General features: G+C 43.2%; 1 protein-coding gene and 1 non-coding gene across 2 annotated transcripts; both read right to left on the reverse strand.

The window, feature by feature from the left end:
• Positions 1-3: 3 nt before the first annotated feature.
• On the reverse strand, positions 4-17,352 carry FCGR1A (Fc fragment of IgG receptor Ia). Its single transcript, XM_016133969.2, has 7 exons — positions 17,229-17,352; positions 7,449-7,547; positions 7,038-7,058; positions 5,994-6,251; positions 3,983-4,240; positions 2,789-3,070; positions 4-1,976 (listed from the first exon to the last, which is right to left on the reverse strand). The coding sequence occupies exons 2-7, from the start codon at positions 7,477-7,479 to the stop codon at positions 1,678-1,680; spliced, it is 1,149 nt and encodes a 382-aa protein (XP_015989455.2). The 5' UTR covers positions 7,480-7,547; positions 17,229-17,352; the 3' UTR covers positions 4-1,677.
• On the reverse strand, positions 16,756-16,827 carry TRNAE-CUC. The gene has a single exon. It is a non-coding gene; the product is annotated as a tRNA-Glu (tRNA).
• Positions 17,353-18,759: the final 1,407 nt, after the last annotated feature.

Raw genomic sequence — 18,759 nt, forward strand, 5'->3', positions numbered from 1 at the left:
CTGTTCAATTAAGAAATTGATTTAATCAAATCAAATTTTAAAGCATTGATGTATGTATAAGAAACAAACATGGACAAATCTGGAAAAGAAACAAAAAAGAGAGTGGGGAAGGAGGAAGCACTTTGTGATGCTTTAGCAACGACCGGCTCCATTCCAGCTGTGCCCCCAGTCATCAGCGCTCTGTCTCTCCCCACGTCTGCCCCTGACCTTCTGCCCTAGGGAGCCCTTTCCCCGAGTTTCTCCCCCGTGGCGGGGGTAGAGCATTCCCCTCCAAGTGTGAATGTCACTTTCTGCTTCACATCCCGATTCCTCAGGACGCTGGCCTCTCTGCGGAGCATCTTTGGTCCTCCTCCTTCCGACCAGGCTCTTTGCTGCGATTCTCATCTCCCTGCTTCCGCGGACCACGAGCATCACGTGCAGTCGCTGGAACTCCCGCTGTTAGATAGGACCATCTTCTTTAACACAAATATCAGAGCTGTTGTGCTTCTATTGAAATGATCATTATTGTGCTTTGTTTCGGAAGGTGAAGAAGAGAAGGGCATTCTCATTGCCCACAGAGGAGGGAAGGAGTGGCCTAAGGTGCTATTCAGGTTCCAAGGTGCTTGAGGGCGCTTCTAACTGTGTGAAGCCAGAACAGGCTGGGCAGGGATGTGACCTCGATTGGCGGATAAGCAACATTCATAAAAATCAAATAATCTAGAATTAGGTTGCTAAATTTGTTTATACCCTTTTCAGGTTTTTCTAAGCTCTAATACAGTCGTGTTCACACATTTTGGGTTTTATCTCAACTGCATTGTGGTGTAGCAGGGAAATATTTTGTCCCCAAACTGGAGCTCGAGTGAGCGAGTAGCATATCTTGAAGCTAGTTAGTAGCCATCCAGAAAATCAAGACGGTGAAGCAAATCCGGAATGAAGAGCTGGGCTTTATGATACCTTCTCCCCTCCCCACTTGAAGCTTCTCCTTGCAGGGCCCCACTTGGAGATCTGGGTTTAACCGATCAAGGAACGCGGCAGTGACATTCTGCCTTTCCATAGGGCAGGGGACTGGGACAGACAAACGGCACCCTGGGTGTCTCCAGATGTGACTCACAGAGGGGATGTGAGAAAGCCTCAGATGAAAGGGTGAGAATAACGCACCCACGTCTCCCTGAGAGTCAGTCCCCTGGTAGCTCGTGGGGCCGGCCACGTTCTCGGCTGGTGTGCGAAAGAAGAGCGGGGACACGGCCACCCTGAGGGCCACACACGTGTGCACTCCTGTCCTCACAGATTCTCAGAAGTCATTGGTAAGTCGTTTCCCTCTCGTCTCCCTCATAGCCCCTCTCTGTTCTCTGTCTGTCATCCTGTCTGTCTGTCTTTCTTTGTCTCACTCTCTCGAACATATGCACGCACTTACCTTTCCACCTTGTCCTCAGAAACACATCATTGCTCAAACGACCTAATACAATAATCAGGCTAGACCCGACTTCTAAGTTTTCAAAGATTGTTTCAGAGTACGTATCACGTCCAATCATCCGAATACTAAATTTCCAAGTTCGTCTTCATTGAAGCCAACTCCTTTATTCTCTTTCTTTCAGTGTTAGTCTAATGCCATGAAACTCACAGTTCCAGCGTCTCTCAGCTCTCGGACGTCGGTTCCCCCTCACGTGCACAGAGGGGAAGGGCGGCGACGGTCTGGATCTACGCGCGCCCACTGAGCTGCTGCTGCCGCTCTCCGTCCCGGGCCTTCTGGCGTGCCCCTTCTTGCAGCTTCTCTTGTTCCTGACATTTCAGCTCTTCTTCCAAATGGCTGTCTCTTTGAAGGTAGGAATTGACCTTCCTCGTACGAGCAGAGTCCAAAGGGATTTCTAAATTCCACTCTTTCTTTCTCGGAAGCGCTTTACATATCATCACATAGAACACAGTGTCCACCAAAAACATAGTAACCACCATCAGATAGAAAAGGACATGAAACCAGAGATGGGAGGGTGACTGGAGACCTGAAAAGGAAAATGACACAGAGAAGGAATGCTATTTAGAAACCAGAGGGCTATGATGGAGTTACGTTGAGAAGACAAGGCTGGCCGAGACCTAATACGCCTGTCCCCAGGGGAGACACCATGATTTCAGAGAGCAGGAAGGAGCTGGAGGCGGCCCCAGCTGGGCCGAACCTGTGCAGACAAGCGGCGGGCTCCTCCTAACAGCTCAACTGCCACGGCCCTGTCAGTGGACGTGCGCCGTAGTTTCAGCGACAACCACCATTTCTATATCATTTAGTGCTCAAAATGAATTTGGATTGAGGATAAACTTTTTTCCCCCCCAAAGAGTCTTCATTCTAGAGTTCACAATCCCTCCACCTCAGCCAAGTAGACACTTAGGTAGGTATTTATGTGCAATCCACAAAGTCCCCATTGTACCACGTAAGCTCCTTGAAGAAAGAACTTCAGTCAAGTGTCTTTATATCCCAATACCTATGACAATAGATGGGGGAATTCAATATATTCTTGCTTAGATTGCTGGTGAGTGAGAAGGGGAGAGGGAGGGTGTGAAGGGAAGAGAGAGAGAGAATAGAAAATATGGAAGAATAATAAAAAAAGGAAAAAAGGAAAGAATAAATAGAGGAAGGAAAGGAAAAGAAATGAAAGAGAAAAAAAGTGTTTAAGAGGAGAATTCGTGACGTTTTAAATTAAAAGCGAAAAGGCTGTTCGTAGGCTTTTCCCGGCCAGGCCACGAATGCCCGGAACAGACCTCAGTCCCGCAGGGAAGGGAGCGTCTTCTCTTGTGCCTGGCTGTCCCCAACATGCTCACTCACCAAGCACCTGAAGCTTCAACTCAGAGCTGCGCTTGGCGATATTTCCATCTTCCGTGGAGGCCTCGCACCAGTAGAACCCAGAATCTTCTCTCGTAGCAGTCAGTATCTGATACTCGGAGGAGGGGGTCCTACCCGTCAGGCCCCTGCTGCCCACGTGGAAGGAGAAGTAGAGACGCACAGCAGGCCGCTGCGGGGGCAGCTTTGTTTCACAGCTCAGGTTGACCAGACTCCCCTCCAGGACGGAGCTCGAAGATGCTCTCAGCTCCGGGACTGGAAACAGCTCTAAAGAAAAAGTTGACAGTTGCCTGCCTCAGAGCCAAGATTCTTTTTGCAGAAGATATTCCGCCTGCTCCTCTGGGAACCTGCCCCTAGAAGATGTAATCCTAAACCATAATTTTCCCCGCTTCTAGCATCTTTACTGACCAATCGGAGTCCCTCGTAGAAATACTCACAGTTGCCAGCTCGCTCACACCCTCCTGGGGAGAACACATGGCCCGTGCCTCCTTGAATAGCCATGTTATGTAGTGTATGACCATGCCCTGTGGTTGACCTAGAGTGGGCACACCCACACACTAGCCAGTTCAGGGACTCGTTACTTGTGTTCCTGCCTCAATATTCTGGGATAATAATTTCTTTCCTATAGGAATTAATTATTTTTTTAGACAGGAAAAAGCTGCTCGTGGTTATGAGTACTGAGCCGAAAGGCCATGAAAAAGACACAAAAAGGGCCACATGCTCCTGGAAGAAAGGAATCTGCTTAGTCAGATGTTCAGAAAGACGTAGAACCAGAGAGGCCACGTTTTCCCTGAGCGATAGAAAGATGGAGAGTGTGACCAAGTCTTAATGTCTTCCTGGCCTCTGTTTCTATGGAGCTTTTACGAGATTCCATGGGTTTTCTAATAACTCCTTAACTACCTTGAGTGAGTCTCTTTTCCTTGCAACTAAAATAAAATCGGTGAAATGGATCCTCACCATTCCCCTGGGGTCGCTGATGGGACACTGGGGTATGCCGGGAAGAGCAACGGACCGGGACCCAGAAGACTTTGGTTCTGGTCCCCACCCTGGTCATCCCTTCGGTAAGGCAGTTTACCTCCCCGGAGCTCAGTGTCTTCCATTGCAAGCTGAAGCGATGATTTATGACAGTTCTGCTGGTCCTTAAAACTATAGCTCTATATGACTATTCAGACGCAGTACCTTTGACAGTGATGGACACTCCTGCTGACTTGAAGGTACGTCGTGAAGTTCCCACGCCCGAGCAGTGATAGATGCCGCTGTGACTCAGATTGGTTTTCCGAATGGTGAATTCGGAATCCGTAGGAGAAAAATTAAAGGTCTTGCCATCTCGATAGAAAAGTATATTGTACAGCAGCTTGTTCTTCCACCCGTGACATCTCAAAGCCAGAGGGTTTCCTTCGGTGACGACTCTGCTAGAGACCTGGAGTAGTAGCCAGCCTGGAAAACGTGGACCCAACATGTGTTTATACAGCAGCAGAGGTACAAGGAGTCCAAACCCGCATCCTGGGGCTTTATCTATTTCTCTATGCCACATTCCAACCTGAAGCTCTACTGAATCTGAGGCCTGTCTCCCATTCTTCAAATATCTTTAGCCTTGTTACCAGCAGCCTTGCACGCGGTCCCTTCTTATCTCCCCCTTCCGAATCTTCGAAGTTGGTTGGAACAGAAACACTTTATGTGGTAGACAGTACTCTAAGGTGACCCTAACGAGCGACCCTCTTGTATAATTCCTCTGAGTGTGTAGTGATGTTACGTTTTATAAGTCTCCGTCTTAGCTGCTTTGAGGAAGTGAGCTGACATGTTGTGACAGAGCCTATGAGAAGGCCACACGGCAGGGGGCCTCCGGGAGCTGAGACTGGTCTTTCGCTGACAGCCAGCAAAAAAGGAGAAAATGAATTCTGCGAATGACCACGTAAGCTTAGAAGAGTTTCGGGAAAGACCACTGTCTAGTCAACATCCTGACTGCAGCCTCAGCAGAGTACCCAGCTAGGCTGGGTGGAGATGCCTGACCCATGGAAAGATAATTAACGTATGTTGTTTTTTTGTTGTTTGTTTGGTTTTTAATTAATTATTATTTTTTGTGTGTGTGACATTGATTAACAAAATCCGGTAAGTTTCAGCTGTACATTTTCACAGTAAGGCGTATATATATTCGTATGTTGTTTTTAAGCTAAGATTGCGTTAATCGGTTGCTGATATTACAGTAATTGGTTACATAGTAATAGAAAACTGATATACTCTAACGCCTGACTGATTTGTTAATGAAGTCACACATACTAAGACAAACACGCAGGATATCAAACATATCCAGATGTCTGTGTGTTTCTAAATTGACAGGAATACTCACGTATACGCAGACCAGTGATACAGCTGGCGGAAAAAAAACTCCAAGTCAAACAAGCCCCCCCCCCCCCCGCCCCCGGTGACAGATTCCTCCACACATAACCCAAAACGCCTTCTTTACCTTTTCCCTCCCTGGGCAGTTGGTCCGGCTAAATGAGGATGAGGTTTTTAAGGAACAAAAGCAGGCAGGAGACAGCAGTGCGTTCCCCTCTAGAAGTCGTCTAAGAATGGAAGGCAGGTACGCCAGTGCCATACGTAGCGTGACTGCTACGGGCTTGGGCGCTGCCCTAGTGCTCCAGACTCAGTGAATACTCTTTCCTGCCTCATTCCTGTTCTCAGACAAGAGGTGATCAAAGGCCACTTAAAAAAAAGTTTGTATTATTGACAGTTCCGTTGTTGTGGAAGGTGACTACAGGACTAGGGGTTTGGGATGGGAGGGAGACTTTATTGCTCATCACTGTACATTTCTCCAAATTAATATTAGTTACCGTGGGCAGGCGTAACTTTCTTCAACAAAACTAGATATTTTGAATAATGATAAAATAATCTTAGGGTCTGAGTTTTACTCTAGACACCCTACTCACAGCTACCCAGTTCGGGGTGTTTTGGGGGCATAGTTTAAGGACTTTAACATGATGTTCTAAGTATCTTGACATAATTTCACCAGGTAGGCACATAGAGCTGAGACTCATACTCAGATAAATCAAGACATTCACACACACACACACACACACACACACACGCGCGCGCGCGCACACACACACACACCCCTACCTAACGTCCAGAAAGGAGCAAACACAATGGAAGACCTGTGATTTTCAGCCCTGCTGCTCCATGCCATACTTACTACTTCTGTGGATTTCCAGCTGTACCGGGTCACTTAGCACTGAGAGACCTGTCAGGCACGTGTATTCACCAATGTCATTGACACTGGCAGCAGCGATGGTGTAGCTGGGAGTCAAGGTCTGAATGGCTGTGCCATTGAGGAACCACTGCGTAGGGTCGTCCTCACGCGGGCGGGGTCCCTCACACCGTAACGTTACGCTTTCCTCTTGGAATACGTTGACCCACGGAGGCTGTAAAGTGATCACTGCCTTGGAGGGGTCTGCTTTGAGCCGGGGGAAGGGAAGGAGCAAAAACGGTGGAGAAACAGGAAAGACTCTGAGCAATTGGTAAAGTAAGGAAAAAACAAGTCTATTCAGATCAGGCTGAAAATAGGCAAGTGAGAACCTACAAAGGCCAGCCGTTAAGAATGCCCAGACCCTACTGCAGAGAGCTCTGTTCCTGTCATTAAATCTGGGCGATGGCGATTTTGGGTTCCTGAGAATTAAATGACCAGTTTAGTATTCACCGTTGGTAAGCAATGAAGCAGGGTTTTAAACTGGGGCAAATAGATTGGAGCTGATCTTCGTATCCTCTGTGCTGTACTATCTCTAGTATTAATCTCAGGCCTTAGTTAATATCTGCATTGGAAATCAAGGTTCAGCTTCTACTTCAAGGCCTTCAATACCTGCTTGATTCCCCCTAAGGAGGAAAAAAAAAAAAAAAAACAAAACACCTCAGCCTTCCTCTAAAGCGGACTAGTTTGAGAGGTCTGGAAAACCAACTAGAGCTGCTTCCATGTGTGTCCGGTCCTGGTTTTTTCCTGCTGTTATATATACATTTAGGTATTTAGTCCAGCGGTCAGGACTCACTTAGCAAATCTTAGAGCAAAACTTTAAAAACCAAGATTTTATCAAAATCATACTCTGAATACACAGGACTTTACATAGTTTATAAATCTTTCTCCTTTCTATCCTCTCCCCAGACTCTCTTTTTCTGGACAACGAAACCTAACTTTGAGAAGCGGGAATGTGCCAGAGGAACAGAAGTTGAGTTAGACATTACTCACCCACTTGCCCACCAACAGGAACTGAAAGAGACCAAACAATAGAGACATCATTTCTTCAGTGGGAGATGACAGAGACGGGAGGATTAGAAAGACAGAATTAATTTAAGACTCTAAGGGGCCGGCGTAGGTCTCTTTAGTTTTTCTCTACCTCCTTTCCCAAAATCAGGTACCAGTGGTACCAAGCAGCCTACAGATGGTGATCGATGGGGTTTTATTTTGACATGAAGCTTCCAGGCTTGATATTACATCGGAGTCACCCTTCCCATCCTTTTGCTATAATAAATACCAATAAACCACAGAAGCCCAGATACAGTTAGTTGTCTCCATACTCATGAGTTCTAGCCTAAGGAAAACAAAAAGTCCTGAGTTCCCATAGCTAGTGCCTGGTTACCCCCTTCAAGCCCAACTTACTCCAAAGGAGCAGCGTTGTCAAGACCCACATGTTGTCTCCAAGCTGAGGGGAGCAGCGAAATCTGTAACGTGCAAGACGGTGAGTTTCCACTGGGGACTCTGGAGCCGAGATTAGAAAAGAGGAAGGATGTTGCCTCTTCTGATCATTTCATCACTTTCCTCTTCTGGAAAGTACATCCTTAATGCTTTCATCATTCTCATGCGTCTTAGATCATCTCTCCCAGTTTGAAACTCTGGAGTTTGGATTTACAAAACTCTCAGAATCCAAGGGAAGGGCTGATGTTTTCTTTACATTCTGTTCTGAATGTATTCTCCCTGTACCAATCACCTTTCTTGGGGCTAGCTTTTGGCAAATTCCCATTTTTACAATTGGTTCAAAGCCTGGCTAATTCCTCCCAGACTTGATTATTTGAATCCACATTGCTCTATATCTACTTCTATGAGACAAACTCCCCTAATACAAATTAGCTTCTATTCCTCTGGGAATACATCAATTCACCATTTTCATTAAAAAAAAAAAAAAAAAAAAAAAAAAGCCATCTCCCTGAAGACATTATGAATTTGGAGTGTTTATCCTGGCTAAATCCAAGGAAATTAAAGACTGAATGTAAATGCTATAGAGACGAAAAGTAACTCATATTATATGATCAGAAATATCCATAAGAATGGAGTTTCAGACTATAGGTGGGAAGTTCTATGCCACTAAAGAGAGTTGGTTCCTGAAGCAGAGTTGTTAAGATATAAAGAGATTTTTTAGGTATTTAGTTAAGAGGGAAAGAAAACTAAACAGCAAGTAGGATGATTTCAGTGAGCACCAAAGGGACTTGGGTAGCAATCTCACCAACAGAGAATTTAAAATGATGACAAATAATGTGGATTGAATTGCTGGCCCCGGTTTCTCACCCTACCCTAAATCTGTACTATCTGCACAGCCTCGTGAGAGGCTGAGAGTACTTCCCTGACCCTAGGCTTTGGCTCATCCGTATGACTTTCATTGGCCCATGAAATATGAGTGGAAACAGCGTGGTGCTAAGTCTGAACCTAGATGTTAGGAAGTGTCACAAATCTCTCACCCTCTTGTGCTTCTGTGATTGTCATGATAAGAACATGCCTGCTTCGATGTGAGGCAGAGACGTCCAAGCCATTATAGCTTAAGGTATAGCTGCCCTAGCTGCCCTGAAAACTTTAAGTGAGAAAGAAATGCTTACTGTTGCATGCCACTGAGATTTTGACATTATTATAAAGCAATAGCTGACTGATGCAAATATGAAACAAGGAAGAAACATCTAGGAAGGACTCAGAATGTTCTGAGAGAGATGGAAGAAGCCTCAGCTCCTTGAAATATATGTTCAAAGTATATTCATAACTATTACATTATTTTGTCTTCAAAATTTTCCACTGCATGGATGAGCCACAATTTATTTCATCAATCTTTCTCCGGGAATGTGAAGGTCATTCCTAATGCTTTACTGTTATGACTAGAGCAGCAATAAATAGTCTTGTCCCTATCTTTAAACACTTGGCTTATTTGTATAGGACACAGTCCTAGAATCAGCATTGTTCAGTCAAAGGAAATTGTCATTTCTTCTTGGATAGGTTCTGTCAGATGTCTGTTGTCATCATCATCATTGCATATATGGTAGAATGTTTATAACATGCCAGGCATCTATGCTTGCTACGTATTTTTCTCATTTAATCCTCACTATAAACTATGAGTAGACACCACTGTGATCTCCATTGTACAAATGAGGAAACCAGCCAAAGAGAAATTTGGTAACTTGTCCTAAGTTATAAAAAGTAGAAGCAGGATTCAAAACCAGACAGTTTGATTTCCTTTACACTCGCACAAATAGAACATAACTGTACCCACCCCGGCCCTTCCAGTTTCGGCTTTGTAGTAACATAGCTAGCTAGCTTGTTTGAAAAATGAGTAAATACGTTTCATTGGCCAGAAAAACATGGGGGAATGCATGAGTATTGTTGTGAAAGAGGAATGGAAGCGATCCATCACCCGGAAGGGTGGAATACTTCTTTTCCGATAAGAACCTGTAGTTTCCACATATTGAGGAAATAGCCATGGAGGTAGGTTTGAAATCCACGTAAAAAGAATTAGGAGATAATAGAACAAACATTGTAGCTTAGTCAGAGTACTCTCCGATAGTTAATGGCCAATGAAAATCATGGTGCTCTTAAGGACCATTAGGAGAATTTACTTCTATATGTGACATTTATATTTTCATATTTTGATATTTTCTATCATATTTGTAAGATTCATAGATTTAAAATCACTTCATGAATACACTTTTCTCAGAGGTAGATGCAAAGTCTCATTTGTGTTTTTTTTTTAACTAAAATTGTTCTCTTCTTACAATAGAAAATCATTTATCAATAATTATTTGATATATTTTTAAAAGGTAAGATAATTTAAATATCATAAAGAATTGACCAAAAATGTATTTTATTTTTGTATTCTATAAGTAAAAAAAAAAGTCAGTAATCCTTTATTCCCTATTCATTCTTTAACAATCATATATTTTTAAAACTATTTAAAGTATCATCTAAATTTCATGTAAATCATTGTACATAATTGTCTATAGCGCAATTTTACTTAATGTGTTCTGTATCCTATAGAACATCTCTTGACCAGCTGAAATGTACTACCTTTATGTTCTTACTAATGCTAGAAGCATTTTTCAGGAGATTTAGATAAACTTTACCTGATGTTTTTCTTCAACCACCATTCATTATAAAAAGTTCCACATTGGTCAATTTCAAGTTTCCATTAGAAATTCAATTTATGTTTGATTTTTTTCTTACTACTTGATCGAGCAAATCTTTCTTTGGTTCCCGCATCCTCAAAGTGATTCCATCAGCTTTTAAAAATGTAATCTTCGTGTATGACTTTAGAGTTTTATCACCAGCTAATTTCTAGTCATGTTATAATATGTCTTTTATAGGGTGATTCAATGTGGGGTGCCCTTCCTGTTCATTTCTTTTTCTCGTAACCCAACTTTCCTTGTCATCATGAAGATATTCGTCAAGTCCTATGTCTAATTTTCCTGTGTGCCCTTGAGATTTCCTCCTAAGCGTTTCAGATCAAATCATTTATATAGCTCAGTCTATCTGCTTTTGCATACACGTTCCATCATTCCTAAGATACCAAATAACTGCATTTGGATTTCGTTTCTGCAGCACACCAGCAAAGGGCTCTGGCAAGATGAAAAAGGCCAGGGCAGCAGGCAGGGGGAGGGACGGAGAAGAGAAAGGCTAAAACATTTATGTAGCTCGTGTTCCTGATACAATAGATCATAGCTATTATCTCTTCAAATGAACCCTTCCCCTAACTTTTACCTGACAGCATGAGTCAGCGCTATTCTGAAAGGCCCTCATCCAGTCCCTAAGTGGAAGAGCCCACAGTGGTTTGTTGGGTATGAAAGCTGATTTTTCCTGTCCCCCAAGCTAGCACCTGCTCCCTTGACCATCTTGCTGTGTCAGGTAAACACCTTCAGAGTCATGGTGACATGAGCAGGAAAGAGTTGGTCAAGAAGGAGCAGAGGAGTCAGAAACGCAGAGGAAGTCAGAGGTTAGCCACAAACCCTTCCTACTTCTTTTGTCCTTGTTCTACCCCAGGGGGAGAAAAAAATTCTTTCTTTTCAGAACTTTGAAAAATTATGCAATATCTTATACAAATGAAAGAAGGTGTAATACATAGCTGTATATGGTTATGATGCACAATGAGCAAACGAACACTTACGAACCCATCACTCAAAGTAAGAACTAGAATATTATTAATAATGTACCAGATCTCCAGCCAAGATGGAATTACAGAGATTGGATTAATTTTATCACTTGAAATGACAACAACAAAAATGAAAAACATATTTTAAATAATGGTTTTCAAAACTGGATATCAGGCAACAAAGCAGTCATCCTGAAGGATGGGGAAGAAAAGGTATGAGCCTCTGATTGCCCCAGCTTACTGCCCTGAGAGGGGCTCCAGGCTGTGAGGCAGGGAGGGGGACTCAGGCAGAGGGCCGTGGAGTCCCTGAGTTTAAAAGATGGAACTGAGAGTCTGGAGAGACCAAGATGGCTAGGGAAAGGAGAAAGCTGCACACAGAGAGAATTCCTGAGATCTGCGGGGGAGTTTCTGAAAAGTAAGGGGGAGGGGAGTGAGTTGTGGACAGAAAACATATTTGAAGAAATAATGGCCAAAAATTTTCCAAACTTAATGAAAACTATAAATATATAGATCCAAGAAACTTAACAAACCCAAGCACGTGTGCACACATAGCTATGAAGAATACAATATTAGGGCGTCATGATCAAATCACTCACAATTAATAAGGAGAAATAAATCTTGAAAGCATCCAGGAAAATATTTTTTAAAAGATATGTTACGGACAGAGAAATGAAAGTAAGGATGACATCTGATCTCTTCCTGGAAAGGATACCAGTGAGGTGACAATGTAGCAACATCTTTTAGGCATTGAAGAAAAACAATCTGTCAACCTAGAATTCGGGCCTGTTATGTGAGTTTCCTTTTTATTCTAATTACTATTTTAGCTACATCTCATAAGTTTGGATTTAGGATGTTTCCATTATTGGTTACTGATACTATTTTAAATTTTCTTGATTTTTTAAATTTAATTTTTCTGTTATTTGCTATTTTTCTTTTTTCATTTCCCTCTTCTCATGGTTTGGAGTTTTTATACCCCATTTCTAGTCTTAGTGGTTTTTCTAAAAATGTATCTTGTATTTTTTATAAAAATATTCACCAGGATGAACTCCTTTCAGCAGAATCCTGCCACCAATTTCATGTTCCAGTCAGTGGCAACAGAATATTACCAAAACTTCGTGGTTGTGGAACTCTAACGTATAGAATTTTTCTATAGACACTCTATTTTATCACCTTTTCTCACAACTATCTCAGCATATGGCAAATCTATCTATGAAGATGCTGACTATCTGCATACTATCAATCCTTTCAACATTGAACAGATATGCAGAAAAAAATGACCCCCTTTATGGCAACATAACCCAGACTTTCTCTAAGCACTTTATTCTGCCCCTCAAAATTCTGAGGGATTAATAATGAATAATGGTAGCAATATTTTCCTTGTAATAACCTATGAGAGGAGGCATATTGGAGTGATGGTAAGGGAATGTTGCTATAAATAAAATGGACCGTTTGAAGGGCATTTAACATTGCGATACTATTTCATCTAGAAGTTTCCACTATAGTGACTGAGCTAATGCTTCTGTCTACAGTTCCTCCAGCATAGTCCGAACAATAACTCACCTTCGCTCTGTGATTGAGATTTGTGGGAGTCAGATCAGTTTTTCCGACCTTTCAAACGCTCTCAGCTCACAGAACCGCTAGGAGTGGGTAGGTGGGTCGATGGACTCAGCAATACTTTGTCATGGGAGAATGTTATTTGAATGAAAATCTTGTACTTTGGGGATCAGAAGAAGCACATAAGCAGTTTTAATTTTTCAAAACGTCTGCACAATGGCTTTGTTTCCTAGGATTGTATCCAGTCCATATGGGTAAGGTTGACTTTTACTCACAGTGTAACTTGTTTCTTGCTTCCGCAACCTAACTTCTCTTCCCCTAATAGCTTCTAGGAAGTGGGGGAAAAAAAAAAACTTACTAGAAAGGAAGAGTAACAGAAACTTAAGTAGATCCGTCCTTCTAAACAAGGCTGGCACACGCCGACGTTTTACTTAAATGAGAATATCTTACTATTATCTCAATTTTGTGCATGAGACACAAAGCTAAAAGAGGTCAAGTAAATTGATCACAGTCGAAAGGTTAATAAATGGTGTAAAGACTTGCAAACTAGCTCCAAGTCTAGTTTTGTGCAGTAGCGATATAAGATTTAACAGAAACAGAATTATTGCTCGTTGACAACTGAGTATGCTTCTCTCTACACTGTAACGCAGGAATCTTTTCTCAGGTAATTAGGAGCTTTATCATGTGGAAGGAGAGGCAGCTGAAACTCAGTCAAAGCCAGGTTCCCTATGGGGAAAATTAGTTCTTTGCAACAGAAGTCCAATGAGAGTCAAGAAATAAATCACATACATATTCATGGTGGCTTAGCACGTGGGGTACTAAGGGTCACATTCCGACTTTTCAGAGGGTGAGCACAGGCTTCTTATAGTCAAGAGGGACAAAGAGAGACATTTTTATTTACAATTATACTTTAAGATATTAGGGTAGAACTCAATAAAAACCCTGTTCAAGACAGTTAGTATGCCAGACTGGATCCTCTGGTCTTCCTTCTCCTCACGTGACTCTATAAAGATGATATAACGTTGGTGTAATGCGTGGTTTATGTCAAGGTTTTTGGTTGAATACTGTCTTGGAAGGAAGGAAGGTAGCTATGTTCATGCCCACTTCTGAGTCACAAAGGCTTGAACAGAATTCCTGAGTAGCGTCCTAAGTACGAAAATGACAAATGCTAACCCAGGGAGGATTGAGGTGACTCCAAAGTCACAACCATATTCTTTCCCATTCTGCTACTCACGCCTCCTAAATCCAAGTCTTTGTTCTTTTGGCATTAGACACAGTGCTGTCCCTAACATAGCCCAGCCTTCAGTCCTGTCTCTACAGTTTCAAAAACTATGGTCTATGAGGCTAAATGAACCAGATGAGATTAGAGGTCTAGGAGTTCAAGGATTTCCTGAGATCATATCATTATCTTCCCAATTTAGGTTAGAAATATTGTTATCCTAGCTCAAACAAAAGGCATTTGGTTCAGTTCAGAAAACTCAGATAGGGAAGGGCTATTTCCTATAAGAGATCTGTGGGACACTCATTTCCCCAAGCTAAGGGAGTTTAAAGACACATTAAAAGAAAAAAACTTGTTTCCTCTACTCATAGCACTTTTGACACCAAGTAAAGGCGGGGGGGGGGGGGGGAGCCAGTGATCCTCCTCACATTAAGCAATTCTAATACTGACTAGCCAGAGTTAGAACAGGGCCCACAGTTTAAGGGCTCATTCCCACAAGACTGCGCCTCCCCCTCCCCACTTCAGAAGCCAGTCTCAAGTCCGAGTTGTCACCTTTGGGCTGACCACCTATCAATCAGGAGTTCCCTCACCTCCGCCTCATGTTCATAAAAGTTATTGATGCAATGTTGGAAAGAATGAAAGAAAATGGATATTTTTATACAGTGCCAATAGGAGTAAATTAACAAAGCCTTTTCTTTAAAATGTTGTTTAGCAGCCTATAAACAAATTTGAAATTTGCCCATTCAGTTAATATATTACATTGAACCAAATGAAATTGCCAGTATTTGATTTATAAAAAGGAACATCACTCATATAATCAGTCACATTGAAAGAGCTCAACAGATATCAAGAAAAACTGACCCAGAATGACCAACTTCCAGACATTATCATAGTAAAACTATTAGGATATAAGATAAAGAACATAGACAACACAGACAAAACTGCAAAATAAGTTATAAAATCAAGAGAATTGGATGAGTAGCAATATACAAAGCAAGGCAATAGTGGAGCTGCATTTTCAAAAAACTTAGGTTTAAAAAAAGTGCAAATCAAAGATATTATATCTAGCCAACCTCCTTTTCAAGGTTCAAGGCATAGGGAAATGGCTCTGCTAGGGCACTCTGGGGACCTTATACTTTTCCACATAGGTCACAGAGGCAGGGGTCAACTGTAGTGCAACCCAAGTCTTGGCCGAATGCCCTCCGGGAACATGGGAAGGAAGGCAGTCTTGTGAGGAGCTGTCATAAGGCTGCTTATCACTGATCTCGCTTGAGAGGTTCCCTGTCTTGGGACAGGCTGCCAGTAGGCACTTTCTCACCTGCCTCCTGGTTCTGGTGAGACATGAACATTTCCTCCTTGCCCCCACCCTCTATGGTGCAACTACGAGCTATAAAACTGCGTAGCCGCAATATGAAATTGTCTCCTTTACATCAGAGCAAGCCACCGCTTATATGTCCTCTTGTTCTCCAGTGTGATGTCACGCTGTGGGATTATGGATCTGGAGAATTGACAACATGCTACATGTGCTTGGGTTGTGTGTCTAAGTAATCAACTACCTCAATTCATTTGAGATCGTCGTCTCCTTACCAGTCAGTTCCACAAAAGTGTGACAAGCACTCCTCGCAGCTGCTACTATGCTAATGCCTAGGGACTGCTAGACAAACTTGGAGCCAGTGAGATCACAATGCCTTCTTGGAGAGACAGAAGGGACTGTGTGGGCCGGGTTAGGGGATATGAGAGGGCTTCCCAGGTGGTGAGTGTGAGGGGGAAGTAAGGGTCCTTCAACTATTCCACGTGTTAATGGACATTCGGAAGCTGAGCAGGGACAAGGAAAGATTGAAAGCAGCCACCTAAACAGCGATTTAGTTGTTAAGTTTGTTGAGACTGAGTGGATGGCCTCGTAAAACCAAAAGCGACTGCAGAGCTGTGCTTACTGTTGCAGGGCCGCTCCCTCCGTGTCCTCCGATCCCTCTCTTTCCTCCATCCTGACCGGGGTGCTAAGAAGGCTCCCACTGCTCCACCTCACCTCACAGTCTGGTCACACCTCCTTGAACTCCCCGATCTCTCCAGCAAACAGAGAAATGGCCTCCCAGCTGTTACTGTAAACCATCAAATGCAAGTAAGTGCAGGATGTTTGGCATCTCTGTGGCTTTTTCCTGATATGCACTGTGGGTGCGAGGCCTCTGTGAGCAATGGCTACTAGACCCTAGTTATGAATTTGTACCCAGTGAACCACCAGGAGTCCTTCTTGGCAAATATGTTCCTTTTCAACATCCACGCAAGCAACAGCTACACATGCACAAAATGTAGGACCAGTGAGAACACTGTCAGCAAAAAGGCCAGGCTTCCGTTTTTATTGAGACTAATTTTATCTGGAAGGAAAGCATGAACAATCGAAATAGAAGAGAACAGAGAGTCTTGAATTCAAGTTTGCTGTAATACTAGGCAGTTCTCCCAGTTTGTCTCCTTCGGATTTAAAGTCTATGGGGAAATTGACTATAATAAGATTGGTTGATGGTAAAGTTTAAAATTATATCTAAAAGACTGATAATTTTTGTGTTGGTTTTAAAAGGGGGGCGGATGAAATCGTAAAGTCTGGCCATGTAATAGGTGTGGAGTGTGTATGGGAGTTTTTAATTCACCCTGCATTTCAGCTCGCAGTTCCACTTCCCGGAGTGTATCCTCAATAAATCGTTAATCCCATTTCTTCACCAGTCTTGAAAAAAAGATGAAGTTTACCACTTAGAAAATGCAGAACCCAATCAGCAGACAGTATAGCGAGTAGGAAAAAGACGTTCCCTGACCGGGAATCGAACCCGGGCCGCGGCGGTGAGAGCGCCGAATCCTAACCACTAGACCACCAGGGACACGCAGGAGTTACCCTTTTTTCTACCTTTCTGGCTAAAGCTACCATTGCGCCGACCTGAAAAACTTCCTTTTCTTCACAGTGCCACGCGCCCCTCTTCAAGGAGTCGTTGCTGAACGCCCTTCCTCCCTGCTTTCTCCAGAAGCGCCCCACACGGAAGGCCGAGCGCTCTCCCGAACAGCGGACGCACCCCGAGGCCCCCAGGTGCACAGGTTCCGGAGCGAGTCTCCCGGTGGGCGGGTGGAGGCGGGAGGCGGGGCACCCGGCTGAGACCCCGGACTCCCCGAGCTCAGAAAGAACTCCGAGGGGTGCGGGAACCGAGACGGCTCGGCGGCCCTGACCTGGACGCAGCTCTTCCCTCCACACCCCCAGCGCACCCCGCGGCACCCGCACTTCTCCTACCTTAGTCGATGGAGATAGAGCAAAGGGAAAGGAGAGGAATCCCGAGGTTTCCTCATCGAAAGGCACCGTGAGGATGAAGTCGGCGTCCTCTGACCCAGGCGTCGCGACGCTGGGGAAGGTGAGTCGAGTGTCTCCTGCTGGAACCAAAGCAGACAGACAATCTTGGCCTGACTACCCGCGAGCAAGCGACCCTTCTTCTCCCTCCCTGTTGGGCAACACTTGAAACTAGACTGCGACGTCGCTCCCTTGGTATGAATTTCAAGGATTCAATTGGTAAGTTTATTTTTAATGCGCTTGGAGTAAGAGTACTTTAAAATCTTTAGCAAAGAAAACGGTTTCTGACGGGTTTTGAATGAGGACTTTCAGGTGTGGGGGAAATACGAAAACCACTACACTAAGGAAAAGCACCTACTGTTAAGAATGACACATGCCCAGGAAGGGCACTTCAGCCAGGTCGGTTTGTCCCTTGGGTTGGGCTCATTTTATTTTAAGTGCACTGTTGATGAAACTTAAGATGAGTATTTTAATTTTAATAGTTTTTCATTGAAATACACATCCCAAAGGTATATGACAAGTACATGAGAGCTGCTTTGTACCATTTTTACAAAAATAGGAAAAAAAATGATAAATAATGACAAAGCCTGATAAAATGGCCTTTAAATATTGGTTATTTCCACAAAAGTTTGCTTTCTTGGACAGGTAACATCTAACTCCCCTTTCTACAAAATCTGACTCACTGCATGACTCTAAAATCAACTTTTTAGTTCCAGCCTACTCTTCTCCACGCCTTTTGTCGCCATCTCCCCATCATCTTTTCTATACAATAAAAGTCAATTCTTCTTCGGCCTCCAATTTGCACCCCCACCCTCAATAATCAGTCCAATAAGTTAGGGTCCTCCCATGGGACACTCTCTCTCTGCAAAGAACAGAAAATTGCAAATCAGACACTGTATTCATGGTCATAAATAATAGAAAGAAAATTTTCCTATAGCCAAAGGCCTGGAAAATGATTCTTTTTTTTTCCCCTAAGCAAATTCTAGAGTCATTGTTGAGTGTTTCAGACATTTTATCTCTCGATCAATTCTGAAAGTAACTGGAGGTTTATTTTCTCCAGAGGCTGCAAGAGAGAATCTTTAGATAAAGGGTCAGCCATAATATGTGAGGACATGTGCAATGAAATGAGAGGGATTAAGTGATAGCATACCTTGACTTGCATGTTGGCTACTTCGGGATGTACACATTTCAAAATTTATTGAGCTGCGTGAAAAAGTCAAACCTGGAAGACTCTAAGACTCACTATTAAGCTGTTTATTACTGTAAATAAGATGGGGTTGGTTGGAGGGGTCAAAGGATACACGTATAGATAAATGGAACTGAATGAGACTTCTAAAATAGATCCACCTTATATGGTCAAATTTTTTTTCAAAAAAGAAGGCACTAAAACAACTCAGATGGGAAAAGAGTATCATTTCAACAAATGTGCTGGAACGATGGGATATCTACATAGTGAAAAAATGCATAATTCTTTCCT

This window comes from Rousettus aegyptiacus, unplaced genomic scaffold (genome assembly GCF_014176215.1).
Source record: "Rousettus aegyptiacus isolate mRouAeg1 unplaced genomic scaffold, mRouAeg1.p scaffold_m13_p_17, whole genome shotgun sequence".
Lineage (NCBI taxonomy): Eukaryota > Metazoa > Chordata > Mammalia > Chiroptera > Pteropodidae > Rousettus > Rousettus aegyptiacus.